The sequence below is a fragment of the Nylanderia fulva genome, unplaced genomic scaffold (assembly GCF_048542155.1).
Source record: "Nylanderia fulva isolate GAGA-0341 unplaced genomic scaffold, ASM4854215v1 Scaffold29, whole genome shotgun sequence".
NCBI lineage: Eukaryota > Metazoa > Arthropoda > Insecta > Hymenoptera > Formicidae > Nylanderia > Nylanderia fulva.
Window position 1 is genome coordinate 1,034,250 of NW_028190358.1, and position 26,575 is coordinate 1,060,824.

General features: G+C 31.7%; 2 protein-coding genes across 4 annotated transcripts; one reads left to right on the forward strand and one right to left on the reverse strand.

Annotated features, from left to right (window-relative positions):
* The first annotated feature begins 1,274 nt into the window (after positions 1-1,274).
* On the forward strand, positions 1,275-21,101 carry tsl (membrane-attack complex domain containing protein torso-like). 3 transcript variants are annotated; one of them, XM_085484045.1, is made up of 5 exons: positions 1,275-1,816; positions 1,930-2,125; positions 18,280-18,623; positions 19,005-19,340; positions 20,142-21,101. In XM_085484045.1, the coding sequence occupies exons 3-5, from the start codon at positions 18,312-18,314 to the stop codon at positions 20,535-20,537; spliced, it is 1,044 nt and encodes a 347-aa protein (XP_085340171.1). In that variant the 5' UTR covers positions 1,275-1,816; positions 1,930-2,125; positions 18,280-18,311; the 3' UTR covers positions 20,538-21,101. The 3 variants fall into 3 exon arrangements, with proteins under 3 accessions (XP_085340171.1, XP_085340170.1, XP_085340172.1); XM_085484044.1 differs by having other exon boundaries at positions 1,956-2,125; XM_085484046.1 differs by having other exon boundaries at positions 1,965-2,125.
* Positions 21,102-23,147: 2,046 nt separating this feature from the next.
* On the reverse strand, positions 23,148-26,174 carry LOC114933074 (tetratricopeptide repeat protein 5). The gene is made up of 8 exons (XM_029305518.2): positions 25,817-26,174; positions 25,380-25,730; positions 25,044-25,286; positions 24,876-24,929; positions 24,593-24,778; positions 24,312-24,484; positions 24,065-24,209; positions 23,148-23,979 (listed from the first exon to the last, which is right to left on the reverse strand). The coding sequence occupies exons 1-8, from the start codon at positions 25,898-25,900 to the stop codon at positions 23,860-23,862; spliced, it is 1,356 nt and encodes a 451-aa protein (XP_029161351.2). The 5' UTR covers positions 25,901-26,174; the 3' UTR covers positions 23,148-23,859.
* Positions 26,175-26,575: the final 401 nt, after the last annotated feature.

The following is a 26,575-nucleotide window of genomic DNA, read 5'->3' on the forward strand; positions in this document are numbered from 1 at the left end:
CATCCTGAGACACAATGAAACATTGACACAATTGCAAGTTCTGCGAGAGTTTCGATGTAGGCTGAATTTAAATGCCTTTCACCGACAGTGCTCGTGATTATGTAATACTTCGCGTAACACGGAATAACCGGATCTGAAATAAACACCCGTTCGGTGAAGACGGTCCAAAAAATTGTCTCGTCTGTCGACGAGCGTACTTGAAAATTTCTTGCTTCTCGACTGCATACTCACTAACATAAGATTAAGTGTTAGCATAGATGTTAGAGAGAAAATACAATTGAATCTATTTGCTAGCGAATGAACGTGAGAACGGAAATGAACGTTAGAGGTGGTGCAAATTAAGCTTTATTGTTAAGGAACGGCAGGAAGAGGCATTATCGTAAGAAGGAAGTTAGTAGGTAATGAGACGGCGCGAATCAGTTCAAACATTACGAAACAAATTATCAAATCTCGCAAAACGTTACAAACTAAGTCTGAGTTAAGTAATTATTAAGTACGCTATCTGTTAATTTATACCGTGTTAAAGTATTCATTTGTTAGTTCAGGAATGATAAAATAATTATATAAGCGAAGCGATAATTTGTACATTAACTTCCTTTTGTTTAATGATATATATGCATATTCATTTTTTCACTCTGTCTTTCATTCTATTTTGTATTTTAACATTTATGTATATTTAAGAGCAATTTTTTTTCAAATAAAAGATGACTGACACAGTTAAACTATATTTGAATGAAAATGGAAAATGTCATGTAAATCGGATCAGAACCGGCACCTTTGCTATTATACTTATACAAGGTATAATTGACATCGCTCTCCCACTTGCTCAGCGAAGGTCAACCGAAATGATTTACACGTAAAGAGACTGGAATAAATCATTATATCCCAGAATATTTTATTTTTCAATGTTATATTAATTAAAAAATATATTAAAAAATTTTTTTAATAAAATATATAGGGAAAATGATGTAATACGAGTAGCAAAAGAAATATTTGACAAATGATATATACAGTTTTTCTCTCTTGTATAATTAATTTATCTTAAATTACAAATTCGCAATTACATGATCATTCAAATTTTGAGAGATAACCGAGCGATGTCCGGGAGTCTGCGAGATCCGCAGGAAAAGCAAAATCCTTCTTATCTGCACCCACAGCAAAATAAAACGCCTTCCCTACCATCGTCGATTACTCACGCGTGCATACATTTGGCGCACGCACACGCATGTAACGCGTGCGTGTATATATAGTGCATTAAGTCACGCTTGCACACGCTGTGCGCTCTCTCGCGGGCGCTCGCTCGCTCCTTTACTCGCTTGCCGCGAATAGATTCGAGATTTCAGCCGCAGTCGCAGACGCTCGGTGCCCACGGTCAGATCGGGGGGCCCAGCGCGAGAGAGACCCCCGAGTAAAACGCCGCGTCGATCGCGCTCGAGATCGATCGATCGGATCGTCGGCGAGATCGCCAAGGTGTCCTTCCGTACCTCGTCCGACCAGGAAACTTCCCCTTCATATGGGGTACGAAGCTGAGGACAAACGCGGTGGTTTCGTTATCCGTTGATTCGATCGATCGATCGATCCACGATCTGGCGCGTCGTCGCGCGCAAATTTTTGACATCTGTCCCCCGTGAGAGAGAAAGAAGTATCGAAAATCAAGTCGAGTGAGGGAGAACGGAAACGCTCGATGCCCGGTTCGTGTTATCGATCGACCGAGAGCCGACAGGTCGAGAGATGGATGCAGCCGCGAAAGATCGCCGACGAGATTTCATCCCGGCATAGATCGATCGGTGTACTATCGTACGTGATGATAGATTGTGTGAGTAACGTAATATGTTAATCGGATGATCGAAAATCGATGTAGAATCGATCGGGGGTTGTATTGCGCGGTTTGGTTGATTTCGAAATTCGATCATATTTTTGTCCATTGAGGTTTACGATGAGTGTCAAATCAACAGTGATCATAGGGAGAAGCCATTCATTCGACTTGCAGATACGGCTAGCTGCTTGAAGAGCCAGTAATGATGATCATTGATGCTTCAAACTATACTGTATGACACTTGACTGCTGCAAAGTTCCTGATAAACAAATTGAAGTAACGAAGATGGGGAAATCTTAAAGTGCTTAGGTAAGATTCCGATTAATCACGATTTAGATAATCGCTAAGATTATTAAATAAAAACACATGTTTGTAAAATCACAATTTTTATTTATAGTATAAATTGATTAGGTTTATTAATCGATAAAATTAGTTACAATAACAAGTACATATATTTTTTTGCATTGAGAAAAATCAAATACCTCTAAAACTATATAATTATAGTACAGTTAATTCTTTTCTTTATATTATATATTATATTGACAAAATATCATTACTCTGTCAATAATATTGCGGCTATCTACGTAAAGAGAGAATTGCGAAATAAGTAATCTTTATTTAAGTAAGAATGTTTCGTTTCATGGTCAAATCTACTTTTATTTTCCACTCACGTCTTGACTCTAAATTTCAAAACGTTTTCACTCTGATTGTATCTATACGAAACTTTGAATTTCTAATCGAAGTAAATAAGTTAAAAGTTCAAGTTTTAATACAATTTTTTATTTCAAGTCTAAGTTTTGAGTATATATAAAAACTTTTTAAATCTGTAAATTTGTGTAAAATATATTTTAAACATTTTAATTGATACATGTATAAGTGGAACAATGCGTATTGAAAAAGAAATTGGATTTTATAATATTGGTTAATTTACAAAAAAGATATAGAATTTAAATATATATTTTATGATATTTCATCGATCAAATATATTAAATTTGACATAAACCTCTATTAGTCGACGATACACTAACAGGTAAAACCGATTTGCCGTGGATCGGTATAGGAAAGTAGGTTTCCTTTCAGGAAGAAAACTTATCGTTGATATAATAAATATATGCATGTATGCGTGCGAACTCGTTGCTCCAACTTTGCATATCAACATATCCAACGTGTTCATTTAAACGCTCATATGGTATTCCGAAATTGATCGAAATTCTATCCGGATTATTGGTACTAATCCGCAATTTAATCCGCTCCGTTTGTTTCATCGGTCGGTGAGCAGCTCGCTCGTATATTTGTAATTATGCAATCGCAAATCACTAAAATCTAATGCAATGTATACAATATTTAATATACATACATGTATATTTTTTATATAAAATATCAAAATGTATCAAATTGGAATTAAGTAGTTGATATAATTAAATAGTTATGAGAAAAATGTTTATGAAATATTAAAAATTCAGACTACCGACTTGAATGATTGTACTTAGCATTACTTTCCGCTCCACAATTAACGCGGGGATTTAACAAAGATAAATTGAATACGATGCAATGTGAGGGGACGTCTCGTGATGTAGTAAATTATAATTTTCAGCTATGAGACTGTCTATCTATTTGCACTACCGTGTAATAAGTGTCACATTTAAATTTAGGTCAACAGAGGCTATTTTTCTCACTTAAGATTTAATAATAATTTTTCTAAACAAAAAAAGAATATTTAATTATACATCGCATCGAGATGTATAATCAATGTAAAACATGCAAATTATAGACATTAATTTTTTTTCGGTAAACGAATAGTTATTGTGCAATGTTTATTTCATAATTGCTTTTGTAATTTGTACTATTCATTTTTATTATGATAGATTTCGATAAAATAATATCAATGCATGGATTTTTATTTTTTATATTTTTGTACGTAATATTATTGCATTAATAAAAGCATGCTTAAATATCGTATCACGCTTTCGTGAAGTACGCCGTGTTAGAAATAAAGCGCGGAATATTTAGCAATCAGTGTCAGACGAAGAGGACAGGCAGTCTCGACAGAAAGTTGAATTACGGCACAGCAGCCTTGGACTCATTGTACTTAGGGTGTTCGAAGAAGTTTGTTCATAGTCATCCACGTGATCTGTTTCGATCTCTAAAGAATTTTAATGCATTACATCCTCATATTATGAACACATTAAGCTTCGGTCGATTGTCGAGTACTTGTCATCGAGTTTTCAAACGATCTCAAAGTAACGAGGAGGTACATCATAATTATTACGATCGATAGTTGCAGTAGATTCGTCAGTTGTTTGGAAAAACTCGAAAAAAGCGAGGTATCGAATATCGATAGAAATCGTGGACTGAAATAGAAATGCCGGACAGATGAGCGCGTCTTCGTCCAATTCCAAATACAACCTTCATGTGAAAGCAGTATAGTTGTCTGTTGCAGCCCGCTCTCACACGCACATATTTGTGTGTCAGACTAATAAAACGATGCAGACAGGATTACTAAGCGATTTATTTATAAACCGCGCAAAAAGCTTCGCGTTGTAGATTTTTATTACGATCAATTACAACGAAGGGATATCCCCCTTATCTCGTTCAGCGCAGTTGCATATGCTAAACACATGCGTGAATGCTCGCGTTCAGATTTGCAATACGATACGATACGTGAGCATATTTGAGTGAATATTCAAAGCAGAATTGATGTTATTTGTGCATTAATGCGTATGATTAATTGCTTATGATTTAACAGCAGCTTCTTGAAAAAGTAACATTACGTGAACTATCGTGATATACTATTTTCGTTCATGTACTCATCGCACATTCAATGTTAAATGCAGTGCTTGCGTTACCATAATTTGCATGACAGATAAATGAAAAGAATTTTATATTACTATAATTTAATATAAAACATCGTGTTTATGTCAATACGCTCTGAGAATTGCACAATAATCACTTTCAACTCTTTATGTTTTTGACTCGTGTTGCAATCAGTAATCTACATAGTGATGTAAAAAAAAGTATATAAAAAAGATTGATTTGTTGCACCTGATTCGCTTTAGAAGTTACTGAACTACTTTCGATGATGCCGAAGCGAATGGTTCATTTGCTCGTGTACAATAAACGTCAAGGAATGAATTGCATGTTAACAGTTGATTTGCCATGTGATTAGTTCGCCGTTTTATTACATAAATTCAATAAGAATATCTTCAAACGATTGCTCTTGATAAATGAGCTGATCGTTGATATTGTTGAACTACAAGTTCAGTTATATCATCGAGGTTCATTCTGCAATAATTTCGTCAGACTGATGTTCCGTACGCGCATAATCACGAAATGATTTTCGATCAACTTTCCATCACATGTACGTAATTGCAAATGTGGATAAGGAAATTAATATGTAGATTAATTAGTAGGATAACGTACCTGTAAATCATAGTTTGTGTAATTAATATTAAAAAGATATAATATATTATGTGTGGTTTCGTATTTTATATTTTATTTAAATATACATATAATACTTTTGCGTTATTTTTTATGTTATTATCATTCTGTCATTTATTTTTATTTAATTTGATTAAACTTATTAAAAAGTTTAATGAAATAACGTATGATGGAAATATAATGTGATTAACGTGTTTTATACAGAATCTTCTAAATTGATAAATGCTATTCAAATATTTTCGATAACTTGGTAAACAGTAGAAATCAGATCTTTGCATTATATAAGTGTTAAAGAAATTATTTAGGTCATAGTATTGATGCTGCTTACCTGATTACAGTTAATTAACAGCTCTGCCAAGTCCTTGATGAAAACCTTCAGAGTAAGAATGTTGTTAATAAAAAATACATGAATTATTACTAGACTATGAAAAACGAAAACAGTAAAATTACTTTAACTATTTTTTAACATAAGTGATGTCATACATTTTTTTCCATTTTATGATAAAAAGATATATTACGGAATAAAATTAATAATGAATAGATCAATTAATATATATATATATATATATATATATATATATATATATATATATATTGTAACAAATATTGAAAGATAAAAAATGACGAAACTTCTATCTTTTAATAGCTCTTATATTTTTAATAATGCTAAGTTAATAGCTATTCGCGATTATATTGCGAGTATTGTGCACTTACAATCTTCCGCTCAATATAATCTCACTGACAATATAATAATTATAAAAATTATAATCTAGATCAGATTAACGGTGGGATAGCTAACGGTGAGGTATTAATTATACTTGCCTTTCTTTATTTCGCATTGACTGTTTTTTATTCATTTTTCTTATTGTTTGTTACGATTATACACTTTATTACTGAAATTACACAGATGTAATGTATCTTATTATTTGTGCGAGAATTTCGTCAATAGTGTTTGTTCACATGTATACCTATGCGATCGTGCAATCATATAATTACCGTTATAATCACCGTCAATAATAGACTTCACTCAACGTTAAAAGTACGGTAACATTTCAGTTATCAGATTTAAACCAATATAAAAGTGAGATAGAAAACCGATTGCCATTGATCATAATTTTTTCTCTTTTTTCTGTTTAATAAATTTAACATTCAAAGCTCTCACTAGCATCTGGATCAAATCAGTCTTTGACATCAGCCCTAACAAAGTATCGAATGACGAGACTGAGTCAGCCTGCTAGGAGTCACTACACGATCATTAGAAACAATCTTTTGTTACTCATAGGTTTAATCGATCATTTCGCAGGTGCGAGGAGTGAATTGTGCACGTACACAAAGAGCGCGATTGACTTTGCCATTTAGAATTACCCGTTGGTTTTCACTACGGTTTATCACCCGTATCATGCACGCACTTTCACACTCTACCGAGGCCGAGCACGCGATATCACGCCAGTACATCCGGAATAAAAAGCGACTGTCAGACTCGCGGGTTGTATCGTAACACACGTGCGCGAACGCGCGGGTGACCGTCCTTATGCCAGTTACCTATATTTTCCACCAGGAACAACGCTTGTAATAGTATTATTATCGAGTGTTACAAGGCTTCGCAATCAGAATACCTGCCGTAAACTTTCAAGTTATTGAAGCAGATTATTCGTAGATTACACATACTTACTGACCTTAACGCGCAGCTCGCGTTCGTCTGTTCCGACTTTATCATTATTTTAATTATTCGGCACGCAATCGTTCCCGTATAATTCCTGATTATATGAAAATATTAAAAAGAGCTTTGTCAAAGAAATAAAAATAATTTTGCGATAGAGCGCGTCGCAGAAGTAAATCTATATTTGAAACTATAATGTATGTAATATATAATGTGACATTATCTCAAGTATGAAAAAGTCTGAGGGGAATAAAAGATTATTAATTTTCAGGCCCGCTGGGCATGAATATTATCATCCACCTTTGTATGGCGTCAGTTATAAGTTATTTTACGTTAATGTTAAGAACATGCGCGGACATATGTCGTTGCATAAGAAACGCGAAACGATTAGCGCTTATCGAAGTAAACACGCCACCAGGAATCTATCATCAGGAAATCGCGAAAGTTGCGCAAATGGTAAATCTTTTCCATTAATTATGAAGATAATAAAAAATTGTCACGAATTGTTGAAGCGACATGTGATCGTGTGCACATTATACTTTTCTTGCCACCAACTTGGACTGACCAAAGTCAAGCTAATGAAATATTAACGAATACGATACAATCATACTTATAAAGTTTATATTTGCAGTGAAAGCGATTACTAAGCTAACTTATTGCAATACTAACGGAGAGATTGAGATCTAAAAATAATCTATAGAAGAGTTTCTGGCATTGAAGTTCGGGCCATTCACTTTTAAAAGGATTTGCCTACATCATTGTGTTGATGTGTCGCGCGGTTATAGAGTGCCATGGAATCCTGCGAAGAGAAAGCATAAATCGAGCTAAATTGACTTTGAGCGATCATTGACTTTGATAATTATGACGACTTGCATCGTGGGTGATTGTATTAATTATACATCATCTTTGCAATCTGTCAGTAATATCATCATTAATTTTTTTCAACATGATGTCTTGGATGAGAACAGTTTATAATTTTTATAAGAATTAAATTGATAATGCATATTTATGTATTCAAATATAAGAAATATATTTTAAAAAGCACGACATTTCAGTGTTTCATCAAAATTGTTGTAATTTTTTATATCATTATATCGCATATTAAATTGAATATATATTATATATTAAAACAAATGTTAAAATAGCCTTTCTTGAACGATAAACAACAGAGAATTTCAATTTAAGCGAAATTCTAGAACTTGCTTCATCGAAAACACTGATTCATGCCCGAATGTTTCATATTTTGTGTCGTCAGCGTTCACGTTCTGAGCGAATCAAGCTGCAGAATTATTTCTCGTAACTTCGGGTTAATATCTTAAAGATGTTCTTGTTCTCGAGTTTTGTAATATTAAAGGAGAAATCTATGTAATTTTTGTAATCTGATAATATGATAAATCTATGAAAATAACAAGAGATTGAATCTAGAGATTTTTTAAATCTAATAAATCGTCGAGTAATTCATAAACTGTGTTAATCAGATTATTAAATATATAATTAAATATAATTATACATTTTGTTTTGCATTTGTTTGTGTATAAGCAATGTCTTTAATTTATATAAATAGATCTTCTTTAAAAAATTAAACATTATTCTCTTTCTCTCTCACGGTACACAAATCTATACACACACTCGATAGAAAGTGATTATCGATGACATCCTCGCGAGTAATTTTCTATATTGCGCAGGGTCCTTTAGTTACCTTCTGATTTTGTGTCGCAATTAGAATCACTGCTTGAGAAGACGCATTCCGCCGGTTGATAGAACATTGCGACGCAAAGATGCAGTCACCACTTCTGACATAAATGTCACGGGGAACTCTATGTAAGGTATATGATTCGTTTGCGCGGTGTAAACTTGTGATATTCTTCTCTTGGCATAATAATAGATGAAAGGAATTCTTAGAGAAGCATTTTTGTAATTAGTTATAATATCTCACACACGATTATTTAAAAATAAACATTTTTTATATAAGCGATACGTAAAATGTATAATATAATTAAGAAAATAGAATGTAAGGAAAATTGAAAAAATTGAAATATAAAGAAAAATTCAGGTAAAAATAATAAATATAAATCCTAAAATATTTATTTATAATGCATTTGATAAACATTGCAATGTTAAATTGTGATTACAATAATATGTAAATTTAAAATTATTGTTATCTTAGTATAATAAGGAAAGGTAAAAATATTCTTGAGAAGAAGGAAATATATTAATTTATAAAAATGCATGCGTAAGAAAATGCAATACTTTAGTTTGGTGATAAAAATAGGTGGTAAAAAAACACGAATTGTTTTGCAACATACAACAGATAGAGAGATAATAATAGTGCAAGTAATGTAATATATGTCGACTAACATAAGAAGTATAATTTAAATATACTAATCATTTTTAATTGAAATATTGCGTGATTTGAAAGTGATTATTTGTAGATTTCAATCAATATTATCTTGATATAAGAAACGTCTTTGTTTAAGCTGTCGACAAATACAATTTATGTATTACAAAAGTTCAAATATACACACTTATATATTTAAATCTTGCATTTAAAAAGTTTTACAAAAAAATTATTGTACAGGATAATTAAATAATTAAACAATTAAATTAAATAATTAAATAAGATTATTATCATCTCCAATTGGCGTATATTCTTTACATGATGGTATTTCAAATATATTTTATATTATATATATATATATATATATATATTATATATAAAATATAGTTAGGTATGAGGTCCACGGGAACGCAATGCTCTTAGTATCTCATCTGCAACCCGACAGTGCATTTAACATACCTATGCAAATGTCAGGAGGAATCTCGCGGATATAAAAGAAAGACTTTTTCGTGTGTCCGAAAGGGTAATAACATCTCGTGGTGAGAAATAACAACCTTCGATCGCGCAATTTTATAAAAATCTGGTTTTACCTGTTCTGGCTTTTTGCCGAAACAAAGAAGTTCAAGTTAGAAAGAAGCCTTGACGTGACCAAATTCTTTAACCACATGATGTATGTTTTGTGCATGCAAATCTCTCTGAGAATTACAAAAATCGATTCACTTTCGTATCTCATGAATAATTTCGATGGAATACAAGTTTTAGTGGCCAAAACGTTGACAGAATTTAAAATGTAATTGATATTCTTTCTTATACGCTCTATCTTATATAGTCACTTTATCATATTCATCACAGTATTCACAGTTGACAGTTAATAATTGCACAAAGATCTTAAAAATAATAAATAATTAATAATATTTAAAAAAGAAAACGCATTTTGATTAAATCATATTTTAAAAAGAGAATGATAATATTAATTCTGCGCGAAGCTGGTGAGAATATTTCGTATTGTATAATGCTCTTTTTTAAAGATCAACGTTTGCTTTGCAGAACTACATATACATATATATGAGACAACGAGATTAATTTACATTCGTGCGTCAGTCGAGTGAATGACCTCGATCCCGACGCACACAGAATTGGTTTTGCGCAAAAAAAAGGCTAACGCACTTGCGTTAAAAGTCAGACTGTCGTTGACCGTGTAATTGAGTGCATCCGCGAATCAGACGATCATATTGCATAATACACATATTAATGATATGTTAGTAAAATAGCAGCAAGATATATCCAGCATTGTTAAAGCGAACTTTCGGTGAATTTTTACTGTTGTACCTACTACTGTTTAATTATGAAAAGACACCAGAAAATCAGACAATGTTTATCTTTTATAGATTCAAATGTCATCGCTAATTGCGATATCCTGTTAAACCGAGATACATGCTAAGTCAATTTACATATTTACATTACACGGATGACTCGCCATTATCATGTGGCCAAAACAATAATTATCGAGATTTCCGACTTAGCATTACTCAGTATAATTGCACGCATGCACACGCAGTAATTGTTTTTATTACATTGTGTTTAATGACTGTTTGCAAGATAATATCTATATGTATATATTAAAATGTGATTATATATGTAAAATAACGTTAAAGATTTATAGCATTTATTTAGAATTTACTTACATCCTGGTAGTATTTTTTTCTAGAAATTCAATAATCAAAAATACGATTTGATTAAATCTTATTCGCAGAAATATCTATTAATGCACATACATTATCTGCATTCAAATGAATTATAAATTGCGAAATTAGTCGCGTTGATTAAATTGTTTTTGTTGACTGCAAGGTTACTTATCACGCAACAACGAAGAATCATACGTCTAATAAATTGAAGTTGTATTCCAAGTATAGTAAAATTTTACAATCTAAAAAAATACATTTACGTTGCTTGATAAGAGATTCTGCAAGCTATGGATTACGAAATATTTATGCATAAGCATCATATGTAAATATCGTTATATTAAATATTGATTATGACACGTATTAATGAAAGTATAATCAGTAGTACAAAAAATCGTAAAAAAATTGTTGATGCACTCTTAATCTCAATCTCTGTACAACAATTCAAAAATAAAAATGCAATTTTACAAAAGAAAAATAAAAATTAATTAGATAGATAAAGAAATATAGTGCAATAAATATACGATTACAACAAGTGTATAGTTGTTTGGAATAGCAACATTGGAAAGCGGAGTTATCTTTTAGTGTCTTGTAACAAGCATATATAGTCAGTGACCCATAACAATTAGCGTTATAGGGAGGAAGCCTTTACGATATAGAGGGGAAAGCCAATCAGCGGAAATGAAATAATCTTGTATAATCCGAGTAGATTATGGTGTCTCTTTTTTCTTTTTCTAGATTTTTTCAATAAAATATTTTTTTCTATAATATTTTTTTCTGCTTTTAATTCTTTATATATAATTCAACATGTCATTTACACATGTGTACATTTGTTCATAAATTTTTAATATTTTATCAGCGTGTAAAAAAAATGCACAATTACAGTTAAAATTAAAACATGGTACAAAATGGGACTGGAAATAAATTCTTTTTACGTTAATAAGCAATTAACGCGATGGGTGCATGGAAGTTAAGCGCAATAATTTGAATTTGTCGCGATCATCTCATGGAACGGATTATTAACCATAATATGTTGTTAAGAGCTTGAGTCACGTACTCATGTAAATGATAGTGTTTAACGGAGTCAACGACAATGACGTGACTGCCTGCCGAAATATCATGTAGATAAGAAACAGCCAGATTACAACGAAATATCTGAGTACATGTACATAATGTAAATATACATAGTCTTTCACGATCTATGCACATATGTAGGATATAGATTGATTTATATAAATTTTGTTATAAATAAGATCATGCACTAGTTATAGTTTAGCTTTCACATAATAAAACTAAGCATGCATATTTTATGATAAATAATGTTCGGTTAAAAGTGTGTGTTAAATATGTTCAGTAGTTAAATATATCAATTATTTTACAAGCAATGTACAAGAAACTGCAAATCAAAATTGCAATTAAAAAGAGAAGTTTTCGAATTTATTTAGCAAATAATTCATCGTTCTGTTCGCATATATTTCGTAGTCGTATATTTTGATCTCGCCAGTATTTTAAATGTAAAATATTGTTTCTGCCTCTTAAAAGGGTATAGAACTGGTTCTGCTAACAAGCGAGTGGAGCCATATCTACTTCAATGGATCTGAAGTTTTCTAGTGCTCGTAGTTTTTACCATAATAGCGAATTGAAATTCAGGTCTTAAATTTTCGCAATCAATTTCTTTGCTCGACGATGCTTTTCACCGTTTCGTTCGATCGGATCAAAATTTTCTGTCGCCACGTTAATCGCCTCTAGTTAGTCTGTTTGTGTCGGTCTACTTCAATTAGATTCAAAGCGGTTCCTTGTGTACCATTCGACGCTCCGTGATCGCGTTTCCTGTGTTTAATAGAACGACGTAACGTGCCCCTTTCAAATTACGCACTGCAAGGCTACTTAAATAATTCTTCCCCATTGACTTCTGCACTGACGTATATCACCGCGACAAACGAATAGCAGTCGGCCGTATGCTCAATTATTATCCACCGACCAAGATTTTTCTTGTCGCAGCAATTCATCGTGGCTGATAAATAGTAGTAATATGCTAATAAGAAACTAAGGCCATTTAATTCCTTATCTACATCGTGTTCTTCAGTCTGCATCTTGAGTTTTATTGATTTCTCGAAAAGGTACCGCACTAGAAAATTTTACACACACAGTTTCTTATTTCTCGTGAAAGCTATAACCTCTTCCTTATATTATTATGATTAGATTTATCTCTCTCGTTTGCAATAACAGATGTGACGTTTGTCTAGTTACTGCGAGCGAAGCTCTCTTGGTCTCGTCAATGATGTGAATATATCACTGCGATATATGATGACTAGAAACCTACATATACACACATTTTTGCTGCATAAATTTCTTGACAATTAGAAAATTATGTAATAAATCACTGATAACGTTAACTGCTCTTATGATATTTTTGTAGATATTTATATAATTATACAATGTTGCGTTTATCATTCGATGCAGCAATCAGCAATTGCTTGTACGAAAACGGTTTAAGATAAGGAATATTAAATATTACGTAACTTTCTATTTTATACACTCACAATAAGTATTTATTACTGCAAAAGTGTTCTCTCACTTTGAAATTTTATGTGACATAAATGAGGAATAAACAATCACCGTGATCTGTGAAAAATAATGTTACAATTTACAACTATACCCTTTAATTTTTATCCATTTTAATTCATTAGATAAAATTGTTTTGAAACTGAAAGTAGTTTAAATTGAAAGTAATTTATCACGTAGGAAATTCACTTCAAGTTCTAATCATGTTGAGTTGATAAACCACTCTCACATACTCGAAAGCGACGACGAAAGCGGAACTCATTCCTTCCGCTTTACTAATTTGGTAACTTAGTTATTCCTAATATTTCGTATTGTTATAGACTTCTTTTATATATTGTTTGTTGATTGAAGATTTTTAGAATTGATACAAACAATTTTAAAAATTTCTATATTACAAAAATTTTTAATAAACATACATATAAAAAATACAATAAATACTTAAAAAATATATTCAAAAAAATATTGTTTTGATATATTATAATATTATAAAAAAATTGCATCTTTATGTTAAAATGACTATTAAAAAATAGGCCATATTCATAAGTAAAGTTTATTATTAGTATATTAAATATATATAAGAAAAAATATTTATCAATAAAATTATTTTAAGATTTATTACTTTTGCAAAATAAGTCTTTAGTGCAATAATCGACGAGCATAACGAAATTCGAGGCACATTTTTTGTCTCGTTATTTTTCTCGTAATCTCATAAATATGTATGATTACTTTCGTTCGCGGCTGGCAACTACGAATCTAGGTATATAGGGCGATCTCTTCCTTTTGCGATAAGCTGATAAATAATTTCCTATTACACATAAATTAGATTTGTATGTTCCGTTTGATGCCGATAGCATAAAGTTATTTAAAACTGAAACGAAATTTTGCCTATTGTTGCAAAAATAGAGCGTACAACAGCGATAATAAGCTTCACATTCACTTACATATATTGGTATCGTGTTACTTCAATAATGGAAAAATATACGTATGTGCGCTAAATAACTCGTATGTGACTCAGTTTCACTGCGTTGATATATTGTGTATATATGAAAGTATAAGGAGAATACGATTATGAAAAAAATTGTGTACTTTAAGCGAGCAATATGACATATAAAATACTATTAAAAATAAAAATATAATTTCATATAAAAACGTTCTTTAATAGAAATTTATTCTCTGTTATTTTGAAAGCATATTCATAATAAGTTTTATCTGCCAAGTGACAATAAAATATGTTAAACCACGCGGCATCCATCCGGAAACCTTTTGCATTGATGACAATAAAATAAAATTTATCAACACTCGTTAATAATATATATTTACATAAAAAAATATTGTTAAATAAAAAATGATATTTTCTAAAAAGTTATTAACATGCTATTTATATGAAACCGATTGATACGAGCAATCAATGATAAACTAGTTGTGTGAGAAGTATTTTATTCATTTAATTAAAAATAAATTATTAAAAATGTTACATTTTTATAAAGAATTATAATATTAAATCTTTCCAGCGTTTATATATATAAATGGTAATATAATAAGTACTAACACACTATAATAATAAAATACTTTAAATATATAAATAGTGCGCGCTTAGCGCACATTATATATTAATATTAATAATATCGTTATAAAATTAATGAAACAAAATTAATGTCAGAGTACCTACGCAAAGTTATTTTTTATATTTCACGCGAAAATAAAAATCACCTAAGTCCGTTACATAATTATAACTTTATGCTAAACGGTTCGATAGTATTCTCATGGGCTTCAAAGGCCACAGGAACAAAGAAGATGTATAGGAATGTCAAAGTTTACCTGAATATGCGATTAAGCAGTTTAACAAACTATAGAACAAACGCAATAGAAACACGATGCGATCCACTGACCACGAGGATTAATTTAAATTGAACCACCGAACTGCATTGTGTAAAACTGCAGTCGCTTCTAGTCTCTGGTAACAACGGGAAAGACGAATTGGGGCGTGTACGCATGTCGTTTGAGAGATAAAAACCCTCTGATTCAATCGAGCTATCGCGCACTCGTTATGTCAGTTAAATGTCGATGTAATGCGCGTTCGATTGCACGTGCTCGTGCAATCGCACGATAAACGTCATTTAACTTCACGGTCTCCGTTAATTATTACCGATGGTCAATTAATTATTATACGCTCCCACGAAGCTTCATGAAACGTTAAATTAATTTCTATCACGATCATCTAATATATCTATTATGCCGCATTTCACGGTCCATTACGAATGCATATTATTCACAGATAGGCATCTATAAATGCAGCCCATTGTCAGAAAGATTGAATAATTCCCATTATATAATACAAATAGTATATAAATACATTATAGAAAAATATTGCGTGTTTTTCTGCTTGAAAAAATGTCGAAAGATGTACTTCAAATATCAACTAATTGTTTGATAATGGAAGGAATGATTGAGAGGTGACTTTGTTGCTCTTACCAACTTAATCCATCAGATTCCTTCCCTTTGTGGCAACAAGTAATTTCATCTCTTCGATTAAACGACAGAAAACTTAATTACTACCGCGTGTGTCGGCGTATCCCTGCGGGCATAGCAAGAGTTCTAATCGTCTCGAGCTCTGACCCTTGATGAGATTTCCAAAGCAAGTTACGCTCCTATTGAACCATATCATTCTCCTTTTCTGCCTCGTATATCGTATGGTACACTATCGAACATCGATAATAGCACACCACATAGCGTTTATCTATTTTTTTTTCATAAATTTGCTTTTAATCTTATCTTAATGATTTCTGTAAGAGGAAGCATGTCACGTGTTCGACATAACTTTATGAGTTTTTTTTTTAAACTTGTATCCACGAGGAAGAAGTGTCCATTCGAATGCCATTTAATTTCACTTTCACTTACTTGCACTTTGGACCTTCGTCGATTCTGGCGACGCAGAATGCGTTTGTGTGCATCAGCATGCACGGATCGGCGCATCTTGTGTATTACATTATATATAGGTATATAGGCGAAAATGCTCAATTGGAAATATTAAAAGACACGAAAATTCATTATTTGACGTGAGAAATCCAGAAAAAATCGTTATTCATTGTCGTTTTTCATTCCATAATGTTTCATTTGCATATAATCTAACTTTCTCTAATTATAATATATTGCACTCCTAATCATAGTAATATATCGAATCTTCTCGATAATACACAGCTAAATTATCAAACTATTATATTTAAATACTTCATGCATTATTCAAACAGCTTGCACTTAGTCAATCAAATAGTTAATTGTAAGACAAAAAAATATTATATTATATATAAAACTAATAATATTAAATATATTTAAATTTTATATTTTCCAAAAGATTTATGTTATATTAAGTGTAATAATAAAAATATAAATTAAATATATAAAAAATTACGGAATTCTAAATGTATATTAAAATAATTATATTTTAATTATATTTTAATAATTAATCGTTGTTTCATTTTTTAAATTCAAAATTATGCTAAATTATATTCGAGAATTCGTAGCGTAAAAATGCAATCTCGCAAAATTTGAAGTGCTTTGCTGTGCTAGTAATTATAATTATCAGCATATTTTTACATTCCTCGAGGCACTACATGAAACTCGTTCAACTGTACACATTTTCTATTCAAATTCAAATTGCGAAGTAAGCATCGCGCAAATTCTACCTATGAAAAATAAAATACGTCAATGCATCACTATATGTATAATAAACATCATTCGATATTTGCGAGACTTGTATTACACAGCTGTCTTAAGTTCTCTATTTACTTGCTGTTCATTTTAAAAGCAATTCAAGATCGCCAGCGTGTCAAGGTTTGGATATTCATGATAGTCGTTCGCAATATTATAATGTCAATGTAAGGTGTAAGGCATTCGTTTCCGTTCCGAGACACGAGATAAAGCAAAACAAATATTGAATGAGCGCCTATTTATTGTCGACTGGAAGAAATTCATATGCGTTCATTGTCCTTTCCGATCGATGAGAAGAAGCGAAGCGTCGACTCCTGCAGATGTGCGCAAAGGATAAAAGGGAGAACGAGACGATTCAGATACATGGCACACCGGGTATCAGGTAGACCAAGGTGTTCGTCCGGTACGAGGCCAAGTGGGGATGAAGGTCACGGACTTGGCTCGTACAAACACCTCGACGACGCGCACCTAGACCTACATAGCAAGATAGCACGTCGCAACACGGTAACGATTTCTTGCTCCGAGATATGCACGTGCGGTCGGAGACCGGTAGTCGCAGCTTCCCCTTGCAATTAAAAGATAGACTTCTCAGTATCCCAGAGTTTACAAGATGCGAACGTTGCAAGACTGAATGGTATGAAAGAGTATTTCTTTGGTATACTTTTACCTATGATATTGAATTGAAAGTGGACACTTACGAAGGAATGTTTTTATTCATGAAGGTACGGTCAGCCAGTAGGATCGAAATCACTCTTTAGATGAAACTAAAACATGCAACTAAAAGATAGACTTCTTAGTATCCCAGAGTTTGCAAGATGCGAACGTTGTTTCATGATACAAGACTGAATAGTATGAAAGAGTATTTCTTTGGTATACTTTTACCTATAATACCGAATTAAAAGTGCACTTACGAAGAAATGTTTTTATTCCTGAAGATACGGTCAGCCAGTAGGATCGAATCACTTTTTAGATAAAACATTGCAGATTTTGGAATGTTTTATAAGAGAATAAATGTTCGCTATTTACTTATGATTTGATTAAATCTCATCTCTATTCGCGATCTGTGTTCCAGGTATCACTGACCTAGGCTACCCTCGTCCAGAGATGTGGTCACGCACGCAGCTCTTCCTCTTGGCATCAACGCTCGCGTTGCTGATCGGCCACCACGTCACCAGGTCGCAGCGACCGCGACTCGGTGGTGCCGTAAATGTCTTCACTCGTTACGGCTATCTGAGTATCAGCATGCGAGTGGTACCGCGTAATGACACTGAAACTTGGATATTCCGCGAGCCTACCCTCGACGTCTTCAAGAATGCCACACCATTGACGTCCAAGCAGCGTCAGGCACAGGCAAAAATAAACGCCGCCGTCTTCGATGGCGACTTCCACATGGAATTCTGCGACAATATCAGGCATGTAATTACATTTCATCTCCTTTTAAGATAGAAGAAGGAATTGAATCTTCTCCGTCAAAAATCAAAATTAAAAATTAATTTTGAAGACTTTTATGGCATCTATTTGCGACCTGTCTAGCGAAATACGAATTTGATATAAGATTACTTTTGTTATCTGTTTATTCCCTAACAGCACGCATTCGAAAGACGTTCAGAGGATATGCAGAAGATGTTCGAATATCATCTGAATATCCTCTGAACTCTTCTCCTCCTTTTCGGATATGTTGTGCTGTTAAGAGTTCTCTTTGAGTAGAGAAGAAAAGAAGATTCATCAAGAGATCGGGATGATAAATCATGTCTATTTTTATTAACTACATAAACGTGTTTGTGTTTATACAGGCAGCTTCTACAAGCGTACTTCCGTGACTTCACTTTCGAAAGACTGGAGAGGCCGTGGCGTGCCTTCACTGGAAGCTGGTCGAAGGCGGCAATAGCCAGGCACCTCGGCATAAACTCGTCCTTCATCACGGGCGATCATTGTTACGTTCTAGTGCGCGTCGCTAGATTCCGCGATAATCAACGACTCTCTGGCACCGCCGAGACCCTCATCCTCGATGATTCCGTGTTGCGGCAGACGGAGAACGTCACGGTCGGTGACACCGCGAGCGTTGTGCGATTCATCAGGAACTTCGGTTCGCACTACATCGCTTCTTACATCACAGGAAACTCGCTCTATCAGGTAATGTGATCAGATAAGTTAAGATGAACAGAGTTTAATATAGGTATGGATAAAAATTCACATTTTCTATTCTAACTTCTAGTCTAATTTTTCGAGTCCACGCGAATATACTTGTTTTCAAAACATACTGATTCCGCAATCTGGATTTATTGAACAACTCTTCGAGCAAAAAAGAAATAGAGCATACGATTAACAAATATTTTCAGGAATATTAGAAAAGTGTATTTCTCTGAAATCACATTTATTATTATGCAGGTATACTTAAATAAAGTAGCGATTAACCGGTTTAATATAAACGCGTAACAAGAATAAATAATAAATAATACTAAAAACGAGCATGATATTCTCTTTGCATCGATGCATCCTTCTTAATTATGCGGTTCGCTGATTGTTGTTGCAATCGGCTCGCCGTAAGAAGAATGCAGTCTCGGTGCAGTCTCGGTTAGATAAAAGTGAAACAAGCCTCATTTATCATACGCTCTCTCGCGCAACGGAAAGAGAAAGAGACGCGCGGTATTTTTATTTCCATTTAGGCGTAAAAACTGCACAGAAACGCCTTATTATACCGAACCTAATTCTCACTAGTAGTTTACGTCATCGCGTCAATGTCAGTAAAAGTAAAATGACGAAACTTTCTGCTGGAAATACACGCGATGCCGCAATCTAGAGATCCAATCTTTTTAATCTTCGTTAATTGGAAATGGTCAAAATCTGAAGCATCTTGTTGTCCTAAATATACAAATTCGCCATTATTTAAGAAAGTCGCATGACGAAATACTCGAAATGTTTTTTTTTTTCCAGGTCTTCGTGTACACTCCTCAGGTATATTCGCGAATAAAAGAACGGTTGAAAACGCGAGGAGTTGCAGAACTGTCAGCGCCCGAGCTAAGTAACTACTTCTCGCCTTGGTACGCTGAACACATGGGCTCCATACAATCGGCGAGTGGCAATCGTAGCGTAGAGGCATGGGCCGTGCAACGTCTTCGAGTGCAATATTATATCTTCACTTACGCCAGCCTGCTGAAATTGCACGGCGATACGGCGTTGCTTAAGCAACTGAACAGCCTGTTGGACGACGAGGCGCTGCTGCAATTGCAATTGCGGACATTGGCACCCGCTTTCAAGGATCCAAAAAGACGTGAATGGTTTATGGAAGTGATCGATAACTATTTCAAACTCTGGGAAGTGAATATGTGATAATGTAACGCGCCGGATGCGGACAAACTCAAAACATTTAGAATACGTGTCGCGTGTCAAATGACATTAGCGTGAAAATATTAAGTAACATTATTAATTTCAGCATGTAAAGATCCACGTATCTTTGGATCAGCTGAACAGATCACAACGATCTAGCGGCCATCACCATTCATCAACGAAAACTCTAGGTTTTTGTTGGATGGAGATATATCCTTTTGCCACATATACATATATAATGATATAAACCTGCGATATAAATGCTGTTATTGTTATAAATAAGTATTTATTATTGTAATCATATTAGAAAACGTCTTTTATGTGTATTTTTAATATATCGCAAATATTATTCGCACGCCTACGCGCGTACAATTTGACTGAAAAATGTCGTAAGTTTCTTTACTCAAAATTAATCTATTGATATAAAAGAATAAAAAAGATCATATATTTTAGACATAAAGATTTGTGTGCATTTTACATGTATTTGATTAACTTGATACCATTGTATGTACAATGAAATCAAATTAATGAAATTTTCGCTTGAGATATATTCGTATTTTATAATGAGTCTTGTTTTTTTTGTAAATCAAAAAATGTTTCCTTTCTCATATGCTTCTTCAGATAAATTGGGTGAAAAACAACATATTCATAAACAAAATACTCCGGCCAATATTATAGGAAAATGTGTATATTATTTAACAAATTGAACCCTGCGGTAAAGGTTGATTCTTTGCAAACAATTCTTTTTTTTTTTTTACTTCTCTTTTTTCAATGCACATGACGCAAAATGCATCATTTTATAATTTTCGGCAAAAAAATTAATATAATATTTTAAATTAATTAAAGTATTTTAGATATTTGAATAAAATATCTTCTCTACCATAATAATTTTAAAGATGATACATATATCTTTTTATAATTAATACAATCAATGAAAATAAAATAAAAAACATTAAATTCCATTTTACTAATATATATATTAAGTCGTTGTTTGAAATATTGTAATGAATATTTGCAACACATAAATTAATTTTTATTAACGTACAATCAAATTGATAAATTAAGCTTTCGGTGTCATTGTATATCTTTATCATCTTAGTGGAAAATTGTGCAAATTATATGTTCAAGTATCCTGGAAATGCCCTTAAATTTTATATTCAAACTTTACTAGACACTCTGTCCAAAAAATTCGTAATTTCGAATATTAATATATATTGATACGTGTTTTTTATAAATTTCTTTTTATCACACTGAGGATTATTCGCGATTCATATTTTTCTATATTTTTAAACGTGCTGTTCCATTTTTTAATAAGTTTTGGCGACTAGAAACAATAATTAATTTTTTCGAAATTAGGTTTGACAATTAATTTTTTCTAGGGTTTTTATTTAGATAATGAAATTTTAGTTTACGACACAATGTTTTCAATATTTTTTATTTTCAAGCCGAGGACCATTTTATTAATGTATCTCGATATTTTTAAACACGCTATATTTCATTTTTTTAATATTCATATCTTTTTATTTAATTTCTTTTTGTTTTAATGATAATTATAGCTGCGATAATTAAATTTTCCTAATTATATCTACTCTATAACTTTTGTTACGTACAATTTTTTTTGTACCGCTGAAATAGTATTTTTGGCAGGTTCTAATAAAGTATTAAAAATCGATACTTTGTTCCTGCAGACACACTTTTCTATACAATACACACTTTTATTATATGTATATATTAAATACAAGGTGTGACTTTCATGTGACCTTAAAATGACTATCCAAGGTCAAAATCTTTATATATCTTATGTCCCTTTTACAGCCATATACCTTTGAAATGTTTGAAACATTTTTTCTAAAATCCCCTGATTTTGAGATATTTTTATCCGAAAGTTAAAATGGGACACCTTGTATATATGCATACAATAAAAATAGCATTACTGTATATAGATGTGTATGGTGTATAATTTTAGTCTTGTGTATGTCACAAATCGTATTTTTTATATTGTTTTTTACGCTATAATAAAATTCATATCCCATGATCGCGGGTAAAGTGTCCCGTACGTGTGTATTAAACTATAATCTTAATTAACCATATTTTTGTGAATGAATGTAAGTGCCATGAGGAAACATAACAAAGGATAAACATACGAAAAGGAGCTCCGGAGAAACGATATAATAGTCGGGTGAAGGACGGTGAGAAACGGTGTTTAGTAAGTAATTTATATTCATATTTATAGTATTTTTAAAATATATACATACATAATATACGTATACATATATTTTTCTTTAACATTTTTTATTAATAAAATATATTATTAATAAAAATCACATTGATATTGCCATGAAGTATATTTATTGCATATATAAATATTAATAAAAAATGTACGGAAACGCGTAAATAAATAAAATGTAATAAGACTAATAATAAATACAAGATATATTCAATTCTGTTAGTTTAGAAACTAAAAATGTTTTAAAATACTATAGTTGAATATGTAATTAACTATATTAAATATATTTTTTATAAAGATTATTAATTTATTTATAGAAAACATTTCTTTGTACATATGTATACATTTTGATTAATATAGATATTTGAAATAGATAGCCTAATAAAATATAATAACAGGAAATAACACACGATATTACGACAAGCATATAAATGTATACGATTCTACGCAAAATAAATTTTCTAATATACAAATTAATTGAAAGTCGATAAAAATTATATATAATTATGAAATTTGTAAAAAAGATTTTTGCTTTCTGTGTTTTATAACAATTTAATTATGTTACAAGTGACAAAGTATTAAATACCAAATAATAATACGACTTAAAATATAAATAAGATATTAAAAATAGTTTTTGTTTCACAATCAGTCAAACTTAAATATAAAAAATAGTCTTATCGCTCTATAAATTGACAGATGCATTGTTTTTTATTTTTTCGAACTATATTCACGCCTAATTAATATAGTTATAAAAGAAAAATATATGTCTATATCTTTTTTCTTGTGGTTCTTACTCTGAGCAGCTTATAAAATATGAAATTGATATAACATATATTCTAGATTATTAGTTTTGATTATGGCTAATATAATGTTTGAAATATATTTGAAATTTATATATATATATATATATATATATATATATATATATATATCGTAATATATTAAAAAATGTATATGTTTAAATGTATTGATTAGTTTCATCGTTAGCTATTCGCACTGTTATTCAAAAGCAAATATAAGTTCGAAAATCATCTATTACTGAGGACTAATTATGTAATCCAATGTCCAATTAACTTATTATTGAATAGCTTATCCAATTTAATCTGTCATTTTATAACTATGCAAATTTGCGCTTGCTTGTTGCTCTCGACCCAATTTTCTTCCATTAACTACAAGTACAATTGGGGTTTCGACGCGAATAGATTTGTAGTCAAATTCCTAGAAATGAAAGAAAAACGTACAATGTATATTGTAAGTATTCGACAATACTTGCTTTATAAAAAAATGTGCACACAATACTAACATTATTCATATAGGAGAATTTTTGATGTATCACAAAAGGCTCTGGTATACCAACAGAATCCCCAACTGTAACTCCTCGGCCTTTAGCTAGATTGTATACAGTAACAACAATACATGTTTTCTGCTCATCCACAAGGCAAAAAGCACTGAAAAAATTAAGTAATTATTTGTATTAATAAATAAGTATAAAATAAAGAAACGACATTTTACATCATGTTACATTATGCACAACATTTGTAAATACTTACAATGGAACACAATCCGAGTCTTGTATCCAACAAACTACTTTTCCAAATACAACTTTCTCGATATTCAGTCCAAGAGCTAATTCTTTCAATGAAATTAAATCTAATTTTAACGACTTCTCTCCAGATGTGTATGATCCACCTTTGTATGGTCCTAAATGTTTAATATCCAATCCCTACATTTAATCATAAACCTATAAATATGTTTGTTATGCCAAAATCACATATAATTATTTTGAATTATTAATTCTACTAATTGTTATCAATTTTTATTATATAAATACCCGTATTAATTGATATAATCGTTTTGGTTTTACATGTCCATTGTTATTAATTGAATTTTGAATATCTTTAAGATATTTTAGTAATTCATCTTTTTTGTTGCGTGGTGTTTCCCATAGTGGATCAAGTGTCATTGCATTTTCGAATGATTGTAATGCAAGATTATATTCTTCTTGATATTTTAGAGCCTAAAATAAATTTATAGATTTTGAGTAATTATAAAAAAAATTTAATTAAAAATGTTAAACAATAACAGAAAGATTATAAAATTTAATTAACACTTACTATTGCCTTGTTATAAAACAAATCCGGATTACTTCTCGCAATAATATCTTTCTCCTAAAAAAAGGTAGTACAGCTTTAATTTTCAGAGAATAATATATATGTACTATATGCAATAACATATGGTTAAATGAAAAAATGTAGATAGATATTCATGACTACTTTACTTACCGCTTGCATATATGCTGACATGCATAAACGTAAAGTATTTGGGTTTTGTGTTACTGTAAAGAAAGAAGACAAATAAGAATTTCCTAATATTGCCCAAGATACTCCATCAGTTGTATCAAGGCTTACAGCTTCTTTAGCATACTCAACTCCCTGTTGAATATTTTTTGTCCGTTGTTCAATAGATGAAGTTTGTTCTTGTCTAAGCACCATTGATAAATTTCGCAAAGACACTTTATTTCTACCCTGAAAAAAATGATATATATATATAATATACAATAAATTCTTATAAATTCTTAAACAGAAAGTCTCTAAAGACTGAGAAGAAAAAAAATGTACATGTTGCACAGCACCAACAAAACAATTCTTTGCTTGTTTTATATCATCATTCTTCCAATAACATTCCCCTAATTCATTCCACGCTTCTATTAATTTAGGCTCCAATTTCACAGCTTTACTTAAAAGTTCCTCTGCTTGTGGAATAAAACGATCCACTACATTTAGTGCTCTTCCTTTTAAATAATAATACTTTGCACGTGAGCCATCGATCTCATATCCTTTACACTCATCAAACTTGCTCAGCGTGTCTTTCATCTCCTTTTCCACATCGGTATTTTTCTTTATCGCTTCATTGATAGAATGTGTTTCAAAGTAGCGATCTCGAAAGAGATACAAGGCTTTCACTTTTTCCTGAAACCAATTATGCAGCAGATGTATATAACAATAGTAACATGTTGTGTCAAATGAAATAAATACAAGAAATATATTTTACATACCGTTAACGCTACAATTGGGTCTTCTTTAATCGTATTTGAATTCTTCGCACCTGCAACAACTTTATCATCTATAATTGCAGACATTTTTCTCGAGCTATACTATATGATGTGCAGTAAATAAACATTATTCTATTCACATGTCTTTCAGACGGCGGAAAACTTATTTATAATTTGTTGCGATTATAGGAATTCTCTTATGATACAAACGTATCATTCCCATTTAATCTAACCAAATTGTCAAAAGCAATAAGCGTATGTAGTAGTGCGTAAAGATTATTTATGAATGAAAGAATACATCGCATTCTTACACATGAACATATGACTGATCTATTTACGGTAAGGTTATACTACGATAGAGAGATGATTTGCAGCGCCGCCTGTGGCGTATATGCGTATTAAACTGCGCGCTTCGATATTGCAAATGGCGATTCGAAACAAGTAACGCGTCGCGAGTGTTGATGCATCTCGAGAATAAATACGAAAAATCCTGCATAAAAACAAGTTTTGACAAGCCACTTTTGTGAGTCATCTTTCTCTTTTATTGTTTAAGAAATGGAAATGGTGTAATTTCATTGGAAATCTCAAAATATATTGCGTAAGATAGCAAATTAGATAGCAGAGTCGTACGCAAAGTGAAAATAATTAAATGTTTTGAAGCGCTAAAAAGAGATAAAAAATCTTTGTCATGTTTTTGGCCTGATTAGTTAATAACGAAACTATTAATTACGTTGTAATATCATGAATATACGTAAGTGTATG